The sequence below is a fragment of the Trichechus manatus genome, unplaced genomic scaffold, assembly GCF_000243295.1.
Source record: "Trichechus manatus latirostris isolate Lorelei unplaced genomic scaffold, TriManLat1.0 scaffold00117, whole genome shotgun sequence".
In the NCBI taxonomy this organism is placed as follows: Eukaryota; Metazoa; Chordata; class Mammalia; order Sirenia; family Trichechidae; genus Trichechus; species Trichechus manatus.
In genome coordinates this window covers 5937134-5962333 of record NW_004444053.1, presented here as the reverse complement: position 1 = coordinate 5962333, position 25200 = coordinate 5937134, and the positions used below count along the sequence as shown (strand labels likewise).

The following is a 25200-nucleotide window of genomic DNA, read 5'->3' as shown; positions in this document are numbered from 1 at the left end:
TAAAAAGACCAATCGCAGTGTGTTATGCATCAATAGCAGCAACAGCTTTTCCAGGTTCTGCAGTCATCTGAACAAAACTATAGAGACATCCAGCACACTCCATTAAAAAAAGAAAAAAAAGTACAAAACAAAACCTCAGAAAACGGCAAAGTTCTGTTACTGCTGTGGTACCTGGCACCATTTTTTTTTTATTAGCTTCTCAATCATCATCTGGAAAGAAAACATTCTAGAATAACGTCATTAAAAAGCAGCTCTGATATAGCACGGTCACTATTACGCTATCATAAAGCAGGTACAAGATATCTTACATTCACAGAGGTATGATACAGTACAGTCCTACATCTATAATACTAGAGGATACAATTAAAAAGGCATTATTTGAGACTTGATTCTACTTTTCCAGCAGAGGGCCCAAAGGATGGTGTGACACAGCTCTGGTACAGAAATGCACCTTCTTAGACAGGATTTCATTAGTGGCACAGTTAAGTACTCACTGCTCTTCATGAACATCAGCTAAAAACCGTTAAAAAACAAAAACAAAAACCACCCAAAATGAAAAACAAAACAAAACAAAACAAAAACCCCAAAACCATTGGATACAAAGATGGCCAAGTGTAGGCAAGTAGTGCACTCAACCTAACTATGATTTTACCAAATCTGTTATGTTTGAATGGTGAGAGCTCCATGGAAGAAAGGAGATGCCAAGTAGCACTTCAAAGCTTTGGGCCACAACTAAAACACAGTATCATTTCAAATAGAAGCAGTAGCCAAACAATGCTTATCTGGAGATGTTCAAGGATGCTGACACCAATACTTAATCATTTGCTCACTCATCCAGGAAGTAGGGGAGATAGTTACTATACTTTGATTGTGTTCAACTCAATCACCATGTTACAAAAAATAGCAAGCTGCCATAATAAAAAATAAGGCTCCTCTCTCCAGCACCGGTTATCTTCAGTTCCTCACCACCAAGCCTACAAATGCTATACCAGATCCAAAGAACGCAAGGGAGCAAAGAAACCACATGTGATGTAGTAGTGGGACAGCCACACTGTTCAGGCTGAGCTACTCCCTCTGCAGTGTTATTTTCCTCACATTTCTGGTGTTTCAACTAATCATAAGGATTTTAGTTCTAAATGATACGCACTCAAAGAATGTGTGCACATATTTGTATATAAATTCTGACTGAAGATGCACGGCCATCAACAGAGCATGTGTTATACAGCAGGTGCAAGCTGGCAAAGCCTCATTTTCTCTTGTGCAGCAGCTGTCAGTGTAAACTGCTCCTATGTCCCTGTCCCTTGTGCATCTCCAAGTTCTGCACAGGACAATGTCACAGACCACTTTACCCCTTTGGCCTCTGGCATTATCTGACTCCATTCTCCCCAACCTCATCCCCCAACCCCTGCTAAAACCCATTGGCTTTAAGATTTTGTTTCTTCGGTTTTGATTGCCTGAGGTTTGATTGGTCCAGTTCTAATGGGTTTGGTGGCCATGGTGGGTGCAGGGGTTGGCTTCTCTTCCACTTTTTCCTGACAGACACCAGAAGGGTCGGTCAGTGTTTCAGGAGGTTTGCTTGAATCACTGTCCACTCTCTGGGCTTTGCCAGCTATTTGTTTGCTCTGCTGCTGTTCAGAGAAGAACCGCTGCGTGGACTGAAGAACCTCTGCTCTCTGCTTTGCCTTAAAAAACGAGAAACAACAACTGAAAATGCTGCAGCGCTACTGAAGCCTGTCAATCAATCTCGGTTCATATTCTTTTACCAATCACAAATCAGAGTTTTCCCCACCTTGGATTGGCCCAAAACAAAAGTACCTCATTGATCTTGCAAGTTTTTAATGCATGGATTTCTTCCTATCTTTGAAAATATTCCATGTGATTTTTTTTTTTTACATTCAAAACAACAGGACCACCTCCCGCCACCTTTTCAAAGTTTGCCCTCTTATAGAATAATAAAATAGAAATTGCTGCTGGTTTGTATTTTTTCTGGAACAAAGCTTATTGCTATAAAATTTTATTTAGGGAGCCTGTCTGCATATTTGAAAACATATATGTAACACTTAAAACTTCTAGTTATCAATATTTGGTCTACAATAAAACGAAAAGGAAGCACTTATATTGTGGCATTACCAACACCTAGGACCAAATGTCTTGTGGCTGAGTCCTCTTCCCACAGCTCTCTTCTGCAGGGGAAGAGCATCAGAAATTAGTAACTACAACTTCACTTGATCACTAAGTTCTGATAGCTCCTACCACATTCTGAGCTGGTAAAATAGATAATTTCTTAGTTTTATTGACTATGTGCCCCAGAGAATATACTTACGTCAATCTGTAAACTATACCACTGTAACATATACAACTAAAACTTAAGTTTCTATGCCTCCTGCATATAATAAAAACCCCTTCATATTCTACAGGCAACCTGTACTATCCAAAGTCTGAAGCAATTTTCCAGAAATTTGTACCCTTCCCCCCATTAAGATTATTATGCTCTAATGTCATTCTCAACATAGGAAAGTATGAAAACCAAACGCCAAGGAGCCAGGAGCAGAAGTGGTAACCAAGGCCAAATAGTTTCCATAGATTTCTACATATACTATTATTTTTAATAGTCATGAACAGATGGAAGTCCTGGCTACACAGCTTTAATAAAAGCAGATAATGTTTAATAAGAATTTTACTTCAGGGTAGTCTTTAAATTTGATTACTCAGGATCAGAAACACAAGGATGTCAACCCAGGAAGAAACTTTCATCACACAACCGAATACTCTAACAGGATTACCATAAACATGTTTCTAATTCAGAGTAAAGCATTACTGTGGACATTTTCCCGGTTGGAAACAAGTAAGTTTTTCTTTGTTTTAGCCTGACCTGATATATGTAGTGGCAAAACAGGCAATGTTACTAAGATCTCTAAAGTCAAGTCTAATACACACAGAAATGAGCTGATTCAGCCGGCTGTATAGGCAGACAGGTTAAGATGAGGCTCTAAAAACTGTCCCCACACAGACTCCTAGGCATTCTTCTGCATTAGCAAACCTCACATTTATCAGTGCCTTTCATCACGAAGGATCCCAAAGTGCTTTCCTAAGTTCTTCATCTACAACTGCTCAATCCATTGTGGAATACAGGCACCTCAGGTGGCAGACAAAAAAAGGGTAAGAAAACTATACTTGGATGATTCATGAGGGAAGAAAAATCAAGATAGGTAACATGTCTTACCCATTCCAGAGTTTTGACATAATCATGACTTATGTTAAGTCGGGGGTGGGGGGGTGGGGGGAGAGGAAGGAAAATCAAAGAAAAGGGGGGAAAAAAAAGAAAAGAAAATGGGGAAGCCTATGATAAGCCATATCACTTTTCTGCTCTTCCAAAAACTGTAGCATCTACACTCAGATCTCCCTCAGATATTTATAAGCAATTCATTTGGCCACAGAATTTAAAATATTAACTTGCTTTCTGACTATAAAAACAAAAAAGAAAAAAGGGGGGGGGAATAGAAAAAAAAGGGGGAGGGAATAAAAATGAAATGGAAAAAAAAAAAAAAAGGTAGTTAGCTCGGTTATGTCTGCTAAGACAATGAATGCCTGGATATACGGTTATGGGTCCAGAGGCATCTTAAGACATGGTTCAGAGACACTCTTGCTCTGTTGGCTGTTAACACTGTACTAACCTTCATGTCTTGTTCAGCCTTCAACGCAGCCTGGGCCTGATTACCTCTGACTCCAGATAGTGATCCACAAGGACCCCTGGCTACATGTGGCAAACGAGCATGGCTCATGAGGCCTGTGGTCAGCGGAGGAGGCATCTGACTGGCCAGTGCCATTGGTGGCCTCTGAACAGGCGCTGGGAAGGTGTTAGTATGTGGGGCTCTTACCAATGGAGGGACCAGGTTAGGCTGAGAGAGAATCTGAGTGAAAAAAACAAAACATACAACATTGAACTGTTAAAAAAAAAAAAAAAAAAAGCCAACTAAACCAGGTTGGCTTATCCCAGAGTAAATCTGTGCCCAGTCTGCCATTGAAAGAAGTGTATGGACTGTGTCACTGCATTAACAGGGACAAACAGCACACAGGCCATGCTTAGAGAGTCTAACAGAAAAATTAGGCAAAGCATGCTGTGTATAGCACTTCACTTGGTTTTAGAATCTGAGCAGCAAATTCTGAAGGGGGGGACAGAAAGGCTATTAGAGTATCTTTAAAAATAGATACAGTTGCACAAAAGGCAAACACCTATACCAAATAATCTGAAGATTAAATAACGATAATAATAATTAAACAAATTTGTCTTTTCTCAGGACCCAGTTCTAAGTTGTGAGAGTTCTTATCAATTTCGGTTAGTCCTTCAATATGATCAGCAAAGGGAAGAGAAGCCGATTTTTTTTATACATACATTAGAATATCTTTTGGAAATTTCACCTCAAATGCACACAGATATCTTTTTTAAAAAAAGAGCTTCAAACACAGAAAACGTCAAGCACTGGGACCCTTCTCTGAAAAGTCAACTTCTTCAAAAAGATAAAAGGAACAGGACTGAAATGAATTATCAGAGCTGTGTGGGGAATCTTTTGACTATTTTCTATTGTCTGCTTTAGAACTATACTATTACTACCTGTGTCTAGCTACAAATTGCAGAGAATATATTTGAATGTCACATATTTACTGTTAAGTCAGAGATTGTTTTTCATGAAAACTGTGCTTCTATTCTGGTTAACATGTGGCAAGATTATAAAATTGGAGAATTAGCCAAATTAGCAATCATTTGCAAGTAAGTAATACTCATTCTCACTTATATCTGCCCACCTGGGGTGCAAACTGTGTAGGAAATGGCTGCGTCATTCTCACAGTGGCAGGGGCTGACTGGAACTGCTTCTGATAGACAATGCTGTTCATTTTGCTGGACTGGCTGTTCGGACTTGTGGAAGTAGCCCTTGGAAAGAAGCCATCGCTGGTCAGTATAGTAGTGCCACATAAATAATGCTGTTAGCTTTTTATAGTCATCGTTCTAATACTTCGTAATTGATGAAAATTTACCAAGGTGAGTTATCAAACATTATGGTAATGGAGAGACAACGAAGGAACAGAGGTGAGAAAGGATACTAGCTAGATTTGCTCTGTATTAGAAGAAATTTAGAAAAATACAGTGTTAAGAAATTTCAAAACTTAACATTTTAGATAAAACTATCAGAATGCCTTATTAACTCCTTTTGTGCTTCACACAGTGACATATTAATATGTGTCAAACAAATGGTGATCAATTATTCTGAGTAAGCAAATTTAAACGTCCATTTTACCGGAAGGGACTAGATGTTGGTGTGGTGCTTCTACCGCTGATTGGAGGTGTGCCTGGTTTGATATCAATACCACTTCCAAAGGCTTTTAGTTCCATTTCGGACATCTGAGAAAAAGCATGAAATAAATGCAACATTCCTTAAATTCTATAAACTAAGTGCTGTGTTTTATACCCCATATATAAAGGCTTAATCTAGCAAAGGGCAAAGAATCTCAGTACAAACACTCTATAATTAGGGTTTCAAGTACCATGGAATTATCAGGCCAAACTCGTGGCTAAAAAGTCTAAGAGATTATGTAAATCCAATTGTTGCACACAATCTGTGATTTATTTATTATTAGGTAAAAATCAGAGGGGTCAAATGCATTAAAAATAAATAAACAAGAAATGATTAAGTATACTGGGTTTTGCAATACCCTGGAGGGTGGTAAAAACTGGTATATTTTATTTTTATAGAATATACACTATGCATATATATGCATATATGGCCTTAAACCCTTGGTAAGCTGTGCAAATTTCTCTTCACTTACTTTTCCTGTGGTTGCGATCATGCTATGCTGTGTTCCAGCAGGGATTAATCCTCTGAAAGGTTGGCTTACTTGTGCAGGACGACTCAGGCTCTGGGCCTGAGCCTGTGGGGTAGTATGCTGTAATGGGGGCTGAATAGTCTGAGGCAAAGCAATTAGAGGTTGCCCTGTAGATCCAAAATTAGGCAAGGAAAGCTGGGAGGCTGGCAAAGGTACTGTAACCTAGAACACAAGCAAACAGAAACCTCAACAATTTGCTTGCACCCGCTGTACATACAATGCTTAAATACTCTGCAGTAAGATTTAAAAAAAATAGAATACATCAATCTACTAAATTATCTCAATACAAATCTTTTGCTTAGCGACTATCTCCATTCTCCTATTGAAGGTCCAACAACAAAATAGATTAGGTATTGCTACTTGGAGTAGAGAAACTATAAAATGAAAATAATTATGACTGTCTTCGAATTAATCCACAGCACATGTCAAATAAGCCCAAATGATAACAAAATTATGGGGATACAATTTAGGAGCAGTCACCCATTCTTAAATAGGTACTTTACAGTGCTTTCAGAGCTCAGCAAAATGAGCTCTGACACACAAAAAAAGAACTTGTCAGTTTTCAGATGGCCACAGTATTTAATTTGAATGTCCACAATATATTTATGAACAGCACCCCCTAAAACAGCAACCAGAAATACTTAAAGAGAGAATGACTGTTGGCTTGCCTCTCTCCTCCAGCCCTCTACCAGCTCTTAAAGAGTAAGCTGATTATGACACTGCTAGAGGAGGCAGTGTTTCAAAAAAACATAAATTTTCCACTGAAAATTACTGCACGCATATACTTAAGGGTGTTTGCCATTTGTACTCTGTTGCACTCTGCCACACTGTCACATGTAGTATGTTAACCTGCCTGATGGTCTTTACAGCCCTCCTCCCACCTCCTGCATTAATGGGTAAACTACCTATGACACTTACATGCAAATGTATATTTTGGACAATAGTTTTCAGACTTAGAGAGTCACACAATCCTGTGTTAAAAGGCACTAATTACATGGAAACAGTTAATAAAAAAAAAAAAAGGGTAAAAAGAGAATGATGACCGAAGTGGTGGGGAGAGGTGTGGGAATGGAGCACCTTCTCTGTCCAATGGCCCCTACAACTCAATGGAATTCCTAGGACACCTCAGAGGACAGTTTGAAAAATCAATACACTACGCTCCCATCTTGGTTCTATTTCAATTCCCAAAAAAAGCTATAAAAATAATAATAATAAAGAAAATTGAGGAAATTTACCATGCCATAGTTTACCTGCTGGAGAGCACTTGGTGACTGGGCAGTGTTATAAAAACTGGTCTGACCAGGCTGTTGTACTTGTCCAGAATACAGATTTGAAGCCTGGGTAAGATTCGCTCTAGCCTAGGAAGAATTTTGTAAGAAAACTGCAGTAAGATTGAAAAAATTTTCAACTCAGAGATCAAGGTTATGACTTCAAAGCAATCTCTAGCAATCTTAGTATTAGATTTTAAAAAAAGGAAGATCTTTGTTTTTTATTGTGTCTTTTAATGTTTTTTTTTCTTTATAACATGTTTTCTTAAAATAATCTGCTGCATAGGAATCCAGAGCCAGCATGTGGTTCCAGCCCTGGCCTTACCTGGAGAAGATGAGTGTCAATCAGTTGGGAGCCTCCTAGTCCTGATGCCTGACCCAGCTGATGTTCATACAAGATAGGAATAGGCTGAGTGTTTGAAGTCTGCTGAAAGGCAAGACCTGACTGTGCCTTGGCGAGTTCCTGGTGTTGGACAGCTGGAAAGTTGTGGATGGCAGTGCCAGAAAGAACCACAGATGGCTGGGATAGACTGCTTTGCATAAAGGCTGGCTGAGATCTACATAAATATTAAAGAAAAAAGGCTTATGTTAGAGATTAACTGCATTTGGAATCTGAAAGTTTTAAAAACGAGATTACCAAGTGACTCTAGGTTTCCACCCTGACTGTACATCAGGATTACCCATGAAGATTTTTTAAAAAATATCATGCTGGATTCTACATCTAGATTGCCCATTATCTCTGGGGTGGAGGGCTCAAATCTATGCTTTTAAAACAGTGAAACAAATAATAAGTAAGTATATGCATGCGCCGCGTAACATCCATTTGGACAACCTCCAACGGCGTATAAGTCTGCGGTCCCATAAGCTTACAGTAGAGTTCAGAAATCGCAATCAGAGAACACGGTGTGGCGGATGTACTTTGCTAAGTACTATAGATCCTATCTGTTTCTCACTAGCTCTCCAGGTCCCATGTCAGTCCCAGCCCTGGGGCAGCAGGGGAAGGGGGTCCCAGGGCCCATCCTCAGCTGTCTATTCCACTGTGCTCTCCTCAGGCAGGGACTGTACAGATGTTGCTGGAGCCACTGAGGGTGATAACCGTGAGGCCACTGCCCCATGTGGCCAGGGCACCCTGCGTGTCACGCCTGACCTGAGACTGCTGCCCCTCCTGTGGTGGCAGCCACCAAGTGGTCCGGGCTGCGGCAGTGGTGGGAGAAGGAGCAGGAAAGGTGCCTAGGGGAGGAGGTGGAGGAGGGGTGGGCAGGCTGGAAGAGTTTAAAGCCCATGGTGGCGGGGGGCGGGGGGCGTGCAGACAAGGCAGGCAGAAAGGAAGGAAGGAAGGGAAAGGAGCCAGCTGCAGCAGGGGCAGAGACCAGTCGACGACCATGCTAAAGTTTTCATGTAGTCCCTCGGTGCAATGGTGCGAGTCCCAGGACGGCCTGCACGCCTCTCTCCTGTATATAATATGCTTGCACAACATCCAAATCATATAATGTCCTATGTCACAGAATGTATTGTGGATGTTAAGTGACACATATCTGTAACTAGAAAACCCTGGTGGCATAGTGGGTAAGAGCTACGGCTGCTAACCAGAAGGTCAGCAGTTCAAATCCACCAGGTGATCCTTGGAAACTCCATGGGATAGTTCTACTCTGTCCTATAGGGAGGGTCGCTATGAGTCGGAACCGACTCGACGGCAGCATTTTTTTTTTTTTTTTAAAGTATTAACAGAGTAAGCTGATTAGGTTACGGACAGAGCAAGGAAGAAGTAGCAGTATGATGTGTTTAGGGATATAAACAACTGCTTTAAGTCTAAACCTGTGCCTTCCAACATGGTAGCCACTAGCCTCACGTGGCTATTAAGTATTTGAAGTGTGTAGCTAGTCCAAACTGAGATATACCCTAAATATAAAATACATACTAGATGGTGAAGACTTAGTAAGAAAAAGAATATGCAAAATACTTCATCAATAACTTTTATATTGATTATATGTTGAAATTATAATATTTTGGATATACTGGGTAAAATGAAATATATTAGTAAAATTAATTTCACCTGTTTCTTTTTTAGCTTTTTAAATTTGGCTACTAGAAAATTTAAAATTATGTATGTGGCTTACATCACATTTCTATTGAACAGGTCAGGCTCAAACTATCTTAAAGGTACACCTTCCAAGACAAATATTAAAATAGGGATAATTATTTCTGGACGTCAGTGCACTGCTATTCCCCCTCCCACGGCCAAGAAACACATTACTAATTAGTTGCTGTGCTCTTTTTCACAGACCTGGACATGGCCTCACACTTTTCAACAGTGTTTCGTGCAACCAATATTAAAAGGAGATTGGTTTGTGAGATTAAGAGACTACCTATAACTTCCAGTCTAGTGTGGTAAACAGTTTTTATTTCTACTGGGGGAGAATCTGTTGGAATAACCAAACTAAACAACAGAGTAAGACCAGAAAATAAAACCTATTATATTACTAATGACACAGATGTAGTAAATTCTACTGAGGAATCTTTAATCAAAAAAACAAAAGGGAGAGTCACAATTATCAAGTTTACTAATGATCTGCTCTCTTTTGAGAAAGTTTAACTAGCTGAACTAGGATTCTTTAGCAGTCTCATTTATGGTAATCTAAAAGCAATGAGCTATATCAATTGATGCCAATTTTAATCCATAAAGTATGGAAATTTTATCTGAACCACTTCTAAAAACATAAGAAATCAAACATATTTCCAAAAGCAACTGCACAGCTTTGCAACCTTCTTAAGCTAGATGACCTGAAAGCAATTTATTTCTCTTTTGGATGACTGACGACCGAACTGTGCCATGATGTGCTACCCCTATCGCTTGACTCCTATCCCTACCCTCTACCCTCATTAAGCTGGAGACCAGGGCACGGGCTGAACCCAGGCTCTGCCACTTATCTGTAGGGTAACCTTAGGTAAAAAACCTAACCTTTTAAAGTCCCAGTTTCCTCCTATGTCAAATGGGGATGACTTAATCTACCTTATATGGCCATGTGAAGACGAAACTGAGTTAAAGTACATGAAAGCTAAATACCTATTATAAATAAGGAAAGTTCAATAAAGAACAGTTTCCTTTATTACCTGAATTAGAAAGACAGAATCCTTCAAAAGGATGCTTTCTCCTACACTACAGAGGATACTGATCACCATTATCAACACTACTTCTACTCTTTGTCACTCTACTCATCTCTCTTCTATTGTATTTCAGCCTATCCTCTGCTCCCTAACATACTATAGTTATCTTGCCAGGCTTCAGTTCTTACAGAGGGGACCTGAATTTATAGTCTACGGCTATAATTTATTGTGCTATGGCTGCTAACCGAAGGTTCAAAACCACCAGGTGCCCCTTGGAAACTCTATGAGGCAGAGTCAGCTCGATGGCAACAGGATTGTTTTTTTTGGTTTTTAGCAGACAGACAGCACATAAACTTTTGGGTCCTTCAGCAACTGTTCTCTGCAATTTTTAACTGCTATGGGGTTGTTGGTGCCCTCTTCTTCAAGAACTTTTGAGGCCTGACTTGGTTCAATAAAGGCTGGTTGAAATAATCAGAGACTGTGGTTAATGATATATAATCAGTATACTAAATTATTTATAATATAGCTTATAACAGGATCATCCCAGCTTTTGCGGGGAAGGAAGGAGCAGTAGGGATTATGGCAAGCAGACCTAATATTATATTGTTTTCAACATTACAAGGTAATTTTGAAGCATTTACCTATATGGTTGAAGTGAAGAACTGAATAATTCCTGAGCTTGGGAAACAGCAGGCCCAGCCCCTAAACTCAGTTGAGCTTGATGCTGTCCTTGCAATGGTGCATAAATAGGGATTGGAATCTGCTGAACTGAAGTTGGCTGTAATGCAATGAAAAAAAAATATATATACACAGAGATATTATATATGAACATCATACACACAAATGTTATTTTGGAAAATAATGTTTTGAGACACGAAAAGAATAAAAATTAATGCCACGTATAGCTCCCTTTTAAAAACAAATGTAAACATCTAAATTTTCCTTTCAATTCATTACTTGCTCTACATTGTTAACCATTAAGTTTTGGTAAATTTAGGAAAGACCTTTAATTTTGCTAATACTACATAAGGATAATCATGGATAGTCTATTATTTGTGATTCAAGATGACTATTAAACAATCATAAAAATGCAAAGAAACAAATATAGAATGAAACAAGTTTTTGATAATTACCTGAGAAAGACCTGGTTGGAAGCCTTGTTGCTGAGCCAAGGATGGGGGAGCCAATCGTGCATGCTGGGTATTGAATAAATGACTTGTGTCCATATAGAAAGCTGGAATTTGTGTTACTGGCCCCCAGGAAAAACAAGCAGTTAGATTTCAGAATTTTCCAAAGAGTAAATAAAATTCAAGCTTTGTAGCAGATTTCAAATCGATAGTTTTTAGCAGCCAGACACCATGTAAACTTTTGGGTTGAAAATTAATATAGCCATGGAAAAACCAGAAATGTTAATCTCCTAGAGTACAGGTATATGCAAATTAAACAAACATAAATGTAGTGCTTGTGAAGGTACAGACACTCCCATGTACAGCCAACAGGGTATAAATTGGTAAAATTTCACATTATCTGTTAAAATTGAAAATGAGCTTACCCTTTGAAACAGCAAATCCACTCCAATTTTAAATCTACCTACTAGAATTTACCAAAATATTTTAAAAGAATTGACATTTCATAACGAGAAAAAGTTTGGTATAGATTCTTCCAGATTTCCTTTCTATGTATTATACATACTGGTTTGTGACTTGCTGTTTTTATGTAACAGTACGTTCTGGAGAGCTTCCCGTATTTTATTGTTATTAATTAGTCACTACTATGAAATATACTGCAATATACATCCATATATATATATATGTATATATATATACACACACACACACACATAAATTTAACCAACAGGCAAGTTTATCTGTATGATAGATTCCTAGCTATGAAATTGTTACTACAGTGGGTATGTACATTTAAAATTTCTTAAGATCGTTTTCAAGAAGAATTATGCCAATTTATATACTCAACAGCAATAGATTTTAAGGGCCTATTAATATCCTGTATCCTTACAGATACTGGGTATTAACAGATACCAGATAGTATCAATCTTTCTAATATTCCCCAAATTGAAAGGCAAAAAATAACTTCATTGTTCTTTTAATCTGAATTTAAATATTTTTCAAATATTTACTGACAATTTAACTTATATAATACTGTAATACTTAGTAGGGCAAGTTACCCCACCCCTACTATATAAATTTTTTTTCTTCTTTGCGATTCTTACTTATTTTGTTTATTCTTCCACATGAACTTTACTATCAATTTGTCAAGTTTCAGACAACAAATAAACCTTTTGGAAATTTGATTGGAATTGTGTCAAGTGCATAAATTATTCTGCAAATTATTAGATATTAATTTGTCTAATATGTAAAACATATATGCAAGAAACGATTGGCAATAATATATATGTAAGAAATATCTGCCAAGATCCCCAGAACGCTCATCAAAGAGAGAGAGCATTCAACTCTATACGGGAACAAATTTGCAAAGCAGACCAAAAGTAAATTTAAACTTAAAAGGTTAACTAAGAAAAAAAAATAAGCATTTAAAAAAGTCTCAGTTCCTAATATTCAATCCTAAAAGCATTACCTGCTGCAGACTGAGACACGTAGACTTGTGGACTCTGTTGTTGCTGGGCAATAAGGGAAGGCATACAGCTTAACTGTGAAAAATGACTTGCAGAAGGCAGGCTGCTTGTCTGTAACTGCTGGGGTTTCACTTTACAAATGTTAGGAGGGTCAGAGGTGGTTGTAGATTTTGTACTCAAAGAAGAGGTAGTGTATGTACCAGCTCCTATATTTGAAGAAGGGATAAAATAAGGGGAAAATATAGTATATTTAAAAGTGCTGTTGTTATTCAGAGTAAATAACTCAAAATAGCAACAGGAAACTGAAAAATTACTGTTTATACACATTTATGCCTATATCCTTCCTCAGGCCCCAAATCTACACCTATCACCAAATGTAAACAAGAACATAAAATCCGAGAAATAGAAACAACAGACATTTAAAAGGAGGAAAAAATAAGACTCACAATATAAGGAGGCTGAGCATCTACATGGCTGTTATAGTTTAGCCCCGAACTTCTATTCAATTTTTAACCTTAAATTCATTCATTTATCAACAAATATCTGAATACTTACTAAAGGCCAAGCATACATATAATAGAAGTCAGTTGATATAGTTGGAACACTCTTCTAAAGAAGTGTTCCGTTTGATTTGAAATTTTAATGCAGTATACAATAATCTCTAGGTTTGTCTTAAAACATAATTTTGACTTCAGTTAATTATCAAATTAACTGTAGCACAATCAAAGGCCAGTTATTTTGGGAACTTAAAACCAGCACAGTATACCAAAATATTGAAAGCCAGTACTGCAATCACTAAATGAGAACCAGTCAAAGAAAGTAAATTCTGTGCTAGATATATTTTATACATGCTGGAAAGTTGTCTTCTGCTGCCTTGGAAACATTAGGGAGATTCAAGTGAGACAGACTGAAATAAAATTTGTTTTCAACAGAAGAAACATGGCTGCATATATGGAAAAAGTGCACACTTTCCTACAGTCAAGAGATTAGAAATGTCCTGTGATACCTGTAAAGCACCCAAATCAGTATCGTTCAATGAAAGGATTATATATACTGGTGAAAAATTAAGGAAAAAGGCAAGAAAGACACCATCTAACTTGGGGGACTCGATGAACTGTCCTTAAAAAACGAAAGGGTGAAAAAAATCCAACGAATTCCATCTAGTCAAACAGCAGAGGCTGGAAATTCTCTACTCCTCCCTCTTAACCAGAAGACCAACGACTCCTTCAAATTAGATACATACTGCAAAAAATGTGACAGCTATGTGATTCTGTGTTATTTCTCAGCTGGTCTAATTAGTTTTATATGAGTAAAAAATGATAATCAATTAGTATCTGTAACTTTGAGGGATGTCCAGCAAAGTCTGTTTTAATAGCCATAAGTAAATACTTGCTAAACTAAAATTGGGAATAGGAAAAAAACGGTAGAGGAGGTCAGAGTGACAAGAAGTTACAAAACAGCTGACAATGGTTCCATCTTACATCTTTTGTAAATAATACTTTTTCTGTGCGATTGTAAACAGGAGAAAATCATAAGAAATTTTAAATAATTCAAGATATTTAAAGGAAAGGTACAAAAATCTTGTACCTGATAATGATGTTGTAGGAGTCACTGAGGCTACAGGAATCTGAGGCATCGATGCACTTGAGAACGAATTGTAACTAGCAGTGCTTGGCCCACTGGCACCACTGCTGACTCCACTTGCAATTGGAGGTGCTGTGGAAGTTACTGGAGACCCCTTTTCCCTTACATTTGGAGAATTCTCCCATGCCTTTCGTGCAGACTCCATCTGCAATAAAATGGACACTATTTTTTAAAAATAACAAGAAGAAGTCAATGTTAACACAGAACAAATACACATGTGTGTGTTTACATATATATCTATATTTAAAGATTAAGACCCCAGGGCTTTCAAATCTTTCTTCTCTCTTTATGTACCATTGCTGCTTTATGCAAATGGAGGATTATTGACTATCTCTACAGAGAACTTGCTGACAGCTTTGGGAAACAGGTCAGAAGAATATAAAGTTACCTAAACAAAACCTCCACCTCTACCAGTGAATAAGGAAACAGAAATACCATGCTCCTTTAGACTGCCTTGGTGGCTCTGGCTCTAGTGGAAAGGTCCTAAAGGCCCTCAGGAAACAGCCATTCCCTCCTTTCTTTTTTAGACAATGCTTCTCAAAGGGCAGACACAAGCATCTTTTGTTTGGCTGTTTTGTTATGCTCACAGTGTTTTAAAACGCAGTGTAACTAGATAGGTTTCAGCGTGCTTGGCTGAACTGGAAATAATTCTTGTTTCACATCAACACCCTCTCAAGTGTTTCAGGTAACTGTACTGGCTGTAGCCATCTGTATTTGTGGCCTCTGATTTTAGCTCTAGTCTCCTAGTTTCTTAAAAGGCACAAACAGCTTTTAATTCAATCTATTTAGAATAGCATATATCATGCAAGTCACGTGTAATTTTAAATTTTCTAGCACCCATGTTAAAAAAAAGTAAAACTAAGGAGATATTAATTTTGACAGCATTTTGCTCAACCCAATATATCCAAAATATTATAATTTCAACATTAAGCAACAAAAAACTGAAATAGTTTATGTATTATTTAGTATTAAAATTTTAGGTCCAGTGTGTATTATACACTTATAAACCAAGAAACCAAACTCACTGTCATTGAGTCGATTCTAACTCAAAGAGACCCCATAGGGTTTCCAAGGCTGTAAATCTCTACGGAAGCAGACTGTCACATCTTTTTCCCGCAGAGCTGCTCATGGTTTCGAACCGCCGACCTTTCAGTTAGCAGTAGATCCCTTTAACCACTGGCCCACCGGGGCTCCTTATACTTACAGCACACCTCAAACTGGACTAGCCACACATTTCAAGTGCTCAACAGTGACATGTGGCTAGTGGATTCTGATCTGGTGGGCGCAGATGTAGATCCTCAAGTGTCCTGAGGCTACTTGAACAGGAAGGGGACAGACTGTAAATTTTCATTTTATCAGTTCCACCAATCAAAATACTGGACTGAGTAGAAAACCTAAGGTAATCTATAAAATTCAGTTGTGATGACTTACATGAGAATACTTTTTATGAGTAACATTTTTAATACCACTATAGGAAGGAAAGATTTTTCAGATCCTTATAGTACAATGTCTAAAACTTTACTTTAATTGTAAGAATTTGAGGAATATTCACATATTCCAACCTGCATCTTTTTAAAACACCAAACCCGCTGTTGTCGGGTCGATTCTAACACTACGCATAATCCAACCTTTTCTTATGACTAAGTCATCACTGTAAATTTAAAAGATAGACTACTTTTATGTTTGCTTGAGTCTTTTCTTTTCTCACCTTGTTGATTTCAAATGTAATTTATTTTAAAATAAGTTTTTTTTTTTTTTTGAGGGGGGAAAAAACCAAAACACAAATTTAGGAAGTTAGCCACAATTCAATTTGCCTGTACTGAGATTTGTGAAGGAGCTCTGGTGGTGTGGTGCAATGGTTAAACCACTCATCTGCTAATCAAAAGGGTTGGCAGTTTGAACTCATCCAGCGGTTCTGCGGAAGAAAGATCTGGTGATCTGCTTCCATAAAGATTACAGCCTAGAGAACCCTATGAGGCAGTTCTACTATGTCACATTGGGTCACTGTGAGTTGGAATCGACTCTATGGCACACAACATCATCATCTGAGATTTTCATAGTTCAGAGTGCAATATCTTCCATACCAGTTTTTTTTTTGTGTGTGTTGAAAACACATGATGTTTAATTACCTTTGCATAATAGATAGGTCACATGCATTTGGCTTAACTTCATTTCTTAAGTAGCGAGAAATTTCAAGTTTCTATTTTTAGAAATTCAGGAAACTAAAAAAGTACAATTATTTAACTGCATTTCCCCTGGCAAAATAACTATTGATAATGTCCATATAGCAGAACTTTAATATACTTTATCTATTACCCAAATAAAGAGAGATGCCAGAAGAAGTAAAAATAAAGAAACTAGGAAAGGATTTAAGCTAATGCAATTTAAATTTAGTTTAATTCTAAATATATATTATTTCTTCTTAGCATGTAAAAACATGAGTGAAACGCAAAACTCTATAGGTTTTATGAAGAATGAGCAATTGGCTTACAGGGAAAAAAATGACATATTTTTGGTCATGTGAAATTAGATTATTCCCTTTAAGAGGATAATGATAGAAATCATCTCTGCATATTATAAGACGTAAGAAACAGACTGGAATAGGCATTCAAGTGAAAACAACAATAAAGGCTGAATGGGAACCAGCACTGAACAGTAATGCCTGGGTAAGGACAGGAAGTGCACAAAGCAGAGGTTGTTCTTTCATAAAATTTCGAACAACTTCTTAACTCCCACTCGCCCAGAGACTGTCAACAAGATTCCCTGTCAATCAGTATGGCATTAGGAAGCCTTGCTATAAAAGATTATGAAATTGCTCATATTATAAAACTGAACAAACAGCATCAATGAGATAAATACATGTATTTTAAAAATTCCCACTTAATTCCATGTCTGTATTTTTCCTACTAATTCTAAAGTGAAAAAACCCCTCAAAAATGTCAAATCACAATCTCCTTGTGTAGCTTATAAAGCACACTCATATTAATCAATAGTCTCTTCATTTTAAATACTAGGATATCAAGTCACTGCTAAGTGGTGTTTCAAACTAATAAAATTTTAAGGTATAAATTTGACATCATTCCATTTCTTCAACTTAGTATTGTTGCTTACCACATAAAACTAGTAAAAATACCTAAAGATATTGTTAATTTATGTCCCCTTGCATGCAATAATCAAGGACCCTCAGAGATGGATGTCATACATACCTTGAAGGTGAGGCTGAAAGTAGTGGGAGGAACTGAAGTCAGGCTGGAGCTCTGTTGGATAGTCTCCCTCTTAGGGAGGGAAAGGGTGTTGGGCAGGGGCACCTGAAAAGGTAGGCAACACGTATCACAATCTATGTCTGCTACAAAAGCCTCATTAAAGTTAATGCTTAAGTACTCTCAGGATGTTATTTTTTCATCAGCCAACAGGAATATCTAACTACTCAGTAGTTATAGTAATTGATAATTATGGACATCTTGGATGACTCTATAGAGAATTACTATCTGCCTTTTTATGCATGAATTGACAAAGAGTCGCCCCAAATATAAGCTATACTTATAATGACCCTATAGGACAGAGTAGAACTGCTCCATAGGGTTTCCAAGGAGCAGCTGGTAGATTCCAACTGCCGACCTTTTGGTTAGCAGCCAAGCTCTTAACCACTGTGCCACCAGGGCTCCACTGAAGGCAATACCTCTCATATTTTAATGTGCATAGGAATAACCTGAGAATACTGTTAAAATGCAGATTCTGATTCAGTAGGTTTGGGGTGGGGCCTGAGAGTCTAACAAGCTCCCAGGTAATGCTGATGCTACTGGTCCATGTGTAGCAAAGCTCTAAGGAATATAATTACCACCATTTATGAGATCCATAGGTTCTACCAGAGACATTTAATGTAACACAGAGAAAATTTAAGGAAACCTCTTCCCTGCAATATAGTCAACTTTCTTCTAACAAGATTCAAGAACAAACGTACTAATCTTGGGGGTAGAGGAAGTACAAAATATTCCCCCACCTTGATACACTAAACAAAATTGCTTTGCTACAGTAATAAAATGATAAATACTGTTAGAAACTTGAAGACACTAGAAACTTACTACGCATCTCTTTTTTCCCTCTAAGTCTCTGGATCTAGCGATTTTATTATGTACTGCTATACATTTGATTTTGATGGTTCACACAATTTTTTTAGGTAAAATGAACGCTGCTTGGGGGTTTTAAGGTAATAATTTGTGATACTACTGACTACCTAACGGAAATTCTTGTATAAATCTGAGCTATAATCATCAAAACTCCACCTGCATTCAAGTCTTCGAGATATTCAAGATACAAAACGTTTGTCATATTAGCTAACATTAACCAATAAATAACAGTTAAGATCCTAAAAAAGTGTATTTAGCCTCAATAAGGCGAATAAGCATCTTTTAAGTATAATAAAGAAAAAAGGACAGAACTTCTATGTATAAAATGGAACCTCCAAAGAGACTAATGAAAGAAAAAAGAACATTTCAAAAGGTCCTAAACAAAACGTCCTATACATTTGTTTTTAACACTATAGTAATTAACTTCAGAATCACCACCACACTTGGCACAAGAAAGCAACATTGTGAAATCACTCCAGACTAAAGCCCATTATTTAATGCTCCCTGACCCAAACTGATGTATTTTGAAACATATCTTAAATCTACTTCTAACAAATTCACCTATACATGACTGGGTCTCTTCCCCTAAACAGACATCAGTGTACAAGTACCTACATTAATCAGCCTTACAGATCACACAGAAACCTTGAAGATGTTCATCTGGTTATTTTCAATGACTTCTAAGGGTCCTGACAATAATGATCTTTTCTTCCTTATTCCCATTTCAAAAATTATATTTTTTTATGGTAGTCTGGCAGAAAGCTTCATATACTTTCTTGAAAATGAAAGTAACACCTTAGATATAGTCTATATATTTTTCAAATGGAGAAAAGATGCCAGAAATTAAACTTTATTTGTTGAGACTTTACTGATTCAATATTTGATAATCTAGATAATGACATCAACACTGACAGGAAGTCTTTTTTCCCCTCCCCAAGTTTTCTATTACTTAGTTAAAAATAATTTAAACCATTATCAAAAAGGGGGTGGGGATGCAGAGGACATGGCACATGAAGCTTTATAACATCCCAAAGTTGTACGAGTTATATTAGTCAGCTCTCAGAGACGTCTGCTATCACCGAGAAAAGGTATGTGACTTACTCCTCTCTCTTTTTTTTCCACAGCTACATATTAAGAGCTTTCTGGTTGGACTATAAAGTTGGATTGAGTGATTCTAATGCTTCTTAACTCCCTACAATTCTTTATACTTGATGCTACAGGGAAGAATAGAAAGTCTAGGAAAAAAACTGTAAAAAGACAAAAATCAAGATTTTTACAGTCAAGATGACATAGCTAAAGCTCTTTGTGAGAGACCTTTCAGTATTTATTTGCAGAGGGTATTTTTGAGAAGAAGGATGGACATATGAGTCTGAGAACCATTGCTTATTGTAGAGGCTATATTTGAAAAGAGCAGCTGTCCAAATTTCCTCCATACCTGTTCTCCAAAACACGGGCCATGCTAGTAACTTCTAAAATGCTCTTCTAAATTACAGTGTGACCATGGCAGACTTCTTCATCTGTCAGTCAGTGGACTAGACAAAATGTTGAACTGTACTGACTTTTAACACAATCTTGAAGTATAACAAGGTTGCTCTGGGAAACTATGGCCCAATTTATAACATAACTTACTATCACCTTATAATAGAGCATTTAAGAGTTTTCAAAGTATTTATGTATACAATATAGCTCAATCTTCACAAAAGCGATGTTGTTATTGTTGAAGTCACTTTTTAAAAAATATTCAAAAAGGAATACCTGAGCCTTTGAAAACACTAACTGTCCTTTAGTTTTAATTCAGTGAGATTTCACTGCATTAGGTAAAAGTTTCATTAAAATAAAATCACCAACCAAACAAAATGTTGAACTTGTAGAAAGTGAGAACTAAGAAAAAAATTCTTACCAAAACCAAGTTAATAGGATTAGTACTTATGAAACCAAGCCTAAGCACCACAAATTTTGACTCTGAATAGCCAGCCAATGACTTTCAAACAAAACTGCTTTGACTATCGTTGCTAATTATAATACAGCGTTCCTACAAACAAATTTACTACCAACTTTTTCCCTGGTTAAGAGTCAAATATTGCTCACATAGTAAGTACAACATAAGATGATGTACTAGATAATAGCTAAGTTCCTATCCAAACCTGCTAAATATCAGATTGATTACTTACATTATTAACCAAAGTGTCCTCCATCTTTGCATTATTAGTAGCCACAGTGTTAGACAGAGAAGAAGAAGGTGTAGTATAGTCTGTTACCGACTCCTGTGGAGTAGTAATAGAAAAAAAAAACAAAACAAAAAACGTTTTAAATTGAATTAACTGAGTCATTTTCTAATGACCACCTAACAGTTGTAAAGTTATTTCGGAAGAAAGGAGGGAGAACAGACCTCAGCTCACTCAAACTTTCTATCAGTCACCAGTAGGCTACAAAAACATGAACCTACCACTGAAAAGGATACCGTTCCAAGTGTTCCTAGGGTACTGTACATTTTTAAAATGCACTGCAGAGTATTAAGAAGTTGTCAGCAGTACCAAGTATTTATTCCTGAGGATTACTAAAAAATCTTTCTGCATTTTCCATATACTCAATCCATAGCTTACTTTCTATTATTGATTTTTATTCCTCTTCAATGTAGATAAATAAATGTCAGGATCTTAAGTTGTCACAATTAATTAGGTTTTAGGGTACACTCCTTGTTTATCTCCATGAATGTCTTCTTTAAATATTTCAGTTGGATCACATAAGCTTTTTACTTACATGAATTCAATCATATGGCAATTAAAAAGAAAAATATCCACATAATATGGAAGATTTCATCTAACTTTCTTATAAATGAATATCATCTCCTGGAGTGAACATCAAACAGCAGATAACTTTGCTGTTCCCACGAGTGTCAGCCAGCTCCTATAAGTTACTAAGTGTATCTTGCCTTAAGTAGTATTTTTAAAGGTAAGCATTTTTCATTCAACATGGCCCCTATATGCAAGTCAACTACTTCCTCTGGTGCTCAACCAATGAAACAGTGCTTTGTTTCAACTCTGGAAGAAAACTGGCTACATTGGAATTAAGGAAAGACTGTGCATCAGGTGTAGTGAAAAATCACAACTTTTGATTTTTGTCTTATTTCCTTATTTTAGAATCTCACCCACCAGTGGGCAAGATAAGGCTCTACCATAACTCTATAAACAAAATTTATTTTAAGTAATATACGGCAATTCTTTCAAAGCCTACAAACTGAAAATGAAAAGCATTCCAATCTTGGGTAAATGTTTTTCACTTTAAGCTACTTAAAAAGCCCAAATTCAAAAGCAAAGAAAATTTCCACACATAAAAAAATTTACCATAAAGAATTTTTAGATAATTTATGCACATCATGAAATAACATCTTCTCTGTAGAAATAATAACCCACAGTCTATAGAATTAAATGCCTCAAGCAAAAAAAGTATACTGTTGCTGTTTTTGTCACTTATCTTTGACATAGTTTGCATCAATTTCACTTGTAATTATTGCATGCTGCATACCTTTGCATTAGTGCCAAATTCTGCAGACGACACTGAAATCATTGTTCCTATTTCAGAAGACATTTCTGAGACGGTTTTGGTTTCCTTTGTTGTGACAGGATCTGTGCTTCTGCCTGTAGCAGGGCTTGGCTTCTCTTGTCCTTCTGGCTCCACCTGCTGAACATCTTTTACTTTTCTGTTTTTTAACGAACGTTCCTTTCCAATGGGACCAGGTTTATGTTCCTTGCTTTCTACTGGACTCAAATCTGGAAGCTAAATTCAACGTCTATGACAAGGATGCATCATCATCAAAGATACTTATTAAAAACTAAATTTTAAACTGATATTTGCTCTCTGTAAGTGCTGATGGCTTTCATAAAATTATATCTGGAATATGAATTGTATTTACCTTCTGGGCTTTGATAGGTCCTGCCCGTGGCTGCTTCTGCCGTTGTTCTTTGGGCTCAGGTATTTTGTCAGTAGGTTTATCCGAAAGCATAGGAACAACTTCATTTTCATTCCCATTTGAAGCTGGAGCACCAAACTGAATTGTGTCAATTCCTATTTCAACTCCACTTTCTTGACCATTCTTTGTTCCCTAGTAAGAGGGTATTTAAAAACTTGTCAAAACAAAAAAGAGCTCAAATTTGACTAATTTATGTAACACAACAGTACAACAGAAATAGGTTTGAAGCAACCTACACGTCAACTGAGATTAATTACACTGATTGTTTTATAACATCCCTACAACCACCTTGATCTGTATTAGGAAACAACTGATAAAATGACGACAGGACAAGACTTCAGTTTTAAACGTCCTGGCTCTTATGAGTGCAGATCACGGGCAAATCATAGCCTTAAGTTGTTTCATCATTTAAAACAAAAGTAAAAGCAACAAACACACAAAGATATCACCAGCAACAAACAGATGAATGAATGAATGGGGGAGGGGGAAAAGATACAGCAATACCACTATCACTTAATTCTCAGAAATTTGTTCTGACAATAAAATAACATACATAAAAGTACACTGGAACTGGTGATGTAATGTACACACTTAAGGCATTCATTCACCAGGTAAGTAGCTAATTTATGCAGCACCTTCTTCGTGCTAGGCATCCATCCAGACACTACTGATTTAACTTGTGGAACTTGCATTCTACTGGGTGGAGGAAATAAACAAATGAAAACTCAGGCATACAAAAATTAAAATAGGTGGACAGAAAAAGTTCCTAAGGAGGAGACTGAAGCTGAATCTAAAAGACAAGGCCAGTGGAAAACGTTTCAGGCAGAGAGAACACACAAGGTAAGTTCGAGAACTAAAAAGGCCAGTGAGGCTGGAGCATAGTATTGGGAGTAGTAGTAGAAGGTAGGCAAGCAGAGGCTAGACCATATAGGGCTTTGTAAGCCAGAGGATGTTTACAATAACTTAATCTTTTTGGGAGAAACAAAGTCACCTTCAGGCCTCGGTATCTGATATATAGTTGAATCACTACTTTAAATCATTTTTTTGGCATCTCTGAAGTTAGCATGGTCAATTACTGTGTAAGGTTAATGTTATATCTATCAATGTAACAATGTCAACAATACGAACAAGGCATGTCGCTCATTTATTTTTAATATCTGGATATTTACTTTCAAATACAGGCAAACATTTTAGATGTAACTTAGAATAAAAATCTCCATTTGCCTTACTCAATGTTGAAATTCTACAGCCAGTTAAATATTTAAGTGTACAGGTAGTGTTAGAAGAGCAAAATGATGCAGTAATTAATAACTGAAAGTTATTAACTTTACGTGCAAAAATTAAGACTTTAGTTAAATGAATAGGAAAATAGATTGACAGTTAATAAGACTATTAGTTTTAAGAATATTATAGCCTATAAAATGAAAAAAGTTTATAAAATATAGTAAAGTTTAGATCATAATTCCAATCTTTGTGAGTCTATCTGGTATAACTAACATTCACAGCATTAAACAAAATAGTAAGAAAATAATTATAATAATTAAGAACTCTATTTCACTAGAGAAAAAAGTCTCATTAGGGAATTCTTTCCATTTTGTAAAATGAATTAAAAGTGAAATGTCAACTTTGCTACCTCAAAATTTCACAATGAGAAAAAACTTCAAAATCATGTACAACGAACATCCACAAAAAATCATCTTCTACCCAGAAAACATAAGGAACATAAAGAGAATGAAAAAAGTATGAGAGAAAAATGAGATAACCCTCAAAATATCTTGCTCCTCACTGACTGAAGTTGAATATAAGCATCCCTTTAGTACTGCAAATTTGTAGTTAAGAATACCTGCAAGAAAAATCTAGCAGCTGAGAGTGCTAAGAAATTATTATTCCTGTACTTTAACGTCAATTAATAAAACTAGACCACCAAACATTTTAACAATTATTAAATTCAATGTACCCATCAAAAAAAAAGGAAATGAAACTTTCCATTGTTCTTCTTTATAGCAGCATGAACAATGTTAAACTTTCTGCATAAGACATGCTCTCTAATTAATCAAAAAGTCAATATCAACAGGCAGAAGAAAAATGGTTAAACTGAGGATCTTAAATATTGAATCCAGTGGCTCTTAATGCTAGTTGTACAAGGAGTCCCATGTAGAACTTTAAACATCAAAACAGATGATGAAGTCTACTCCAGACCTACTAAGTCAGAAAATTGGAGCTAACTTTTCAGTTCTTTCGTTTTCTCATATTCCGTATTTCATTCTTCGTACATTTCATATTTAAGGCATCAAGAAATTTTGTCAGCTTGAACTTCAAATACTCAGAAACCAATCATTTCTCACCATCTCTAATGCCACTTCCCTGATTGAAGCCACCATCTTCTGACCTGGATTATTACAATAGCAACATAACATTTACTCTTGCCACACACCCCCGACTATTCTTGACAGACCAGCCAGAACAATCTTTTTTAATAAAGTCAGATCCTGTCACTTGTTTGCTCAAAGCCCTCCAGTGTCTTCCTATCTCTTTAAAAGGCCTTACAGGATCTGCTCTCTACTTCTTCTCCAACTTTATTCTCTTCCCATCTCTTACTTCACTCCAGTCACA

At 36.7% G+C, this 25200-nt stretch overlaps 1 protein-coding gene across 9 annotated transcripts in view; it reads right to left on the bottom strand.

Annotated features, from left to right (window-relative positions):
* Window positions 1-214: 214 nt before the first annotated feature.
* The window catches only part of PRRC2C (proline rich coiled-coil 2C), a 107308-nt gene continuing 82322 nt past the window's right edge, over window positions 215-25200 (bottom strand). For 3 of the 9 annotated variants that reach the window (XM_023738455.1, XM_023738457.1, XM_023738456.1), the window contains exons 21-35: window positions 22531-22719; window positions 22143-22394; window positions 20789-20881; window positions 17697-17798; window positions 14434-14635; window positions 12849-13052; window positions 11387-11502; window positions 10895-11031; window positions 7474-7705; window positions 7131-7238; window positions 5824-6042; window positions 5295-5398; window positions 4804-4930; window positions 3675-3911; window positions 215-1682 (exon numbers count right to left, since the gene is read on the bottom strand). In XM_023738455.1, coding sequence (XP_023594223.1) covers window positions 1425-1682; window positions 3675-3911; window positions 4804-4930; window positions 5295-5398; window positions 5824-6042; window positions 7131-7238; window positions 7474-7705; window positions 10895-11031; window positions 11387-11502; window positions 12849-13052; window positions 14434-14635; window positions 17697-17798; window positions 20789-20881; window positions 22143-22394; window positions 22531-22719 — 2580 coding nt within the window. In that variant the 3' untranslated portion in view covers window positions 215-1424. Of the gene's footprint in view, window positions 1683-1838; window positions 2184-3674; window positions 3912-4803; window positions 4931-5294; window positions 5399-5823; window positions 6043-7115; window positions 7239-7473; window positions 7706-10894; window positions 11032-11386; window positions 11503-12848; window positions 13053-14433; window positions 14636-17696; window positions 17799-20788; window positions 20882-22142; window positions 22395-22530; window positions 22720-25200 lie in introns of those variants that run through there. The other 6 variants (XM_023738459.1, XM_023738460.1, XM_023738454.1 and 3 more) reach the window with 5 other exon arrangements.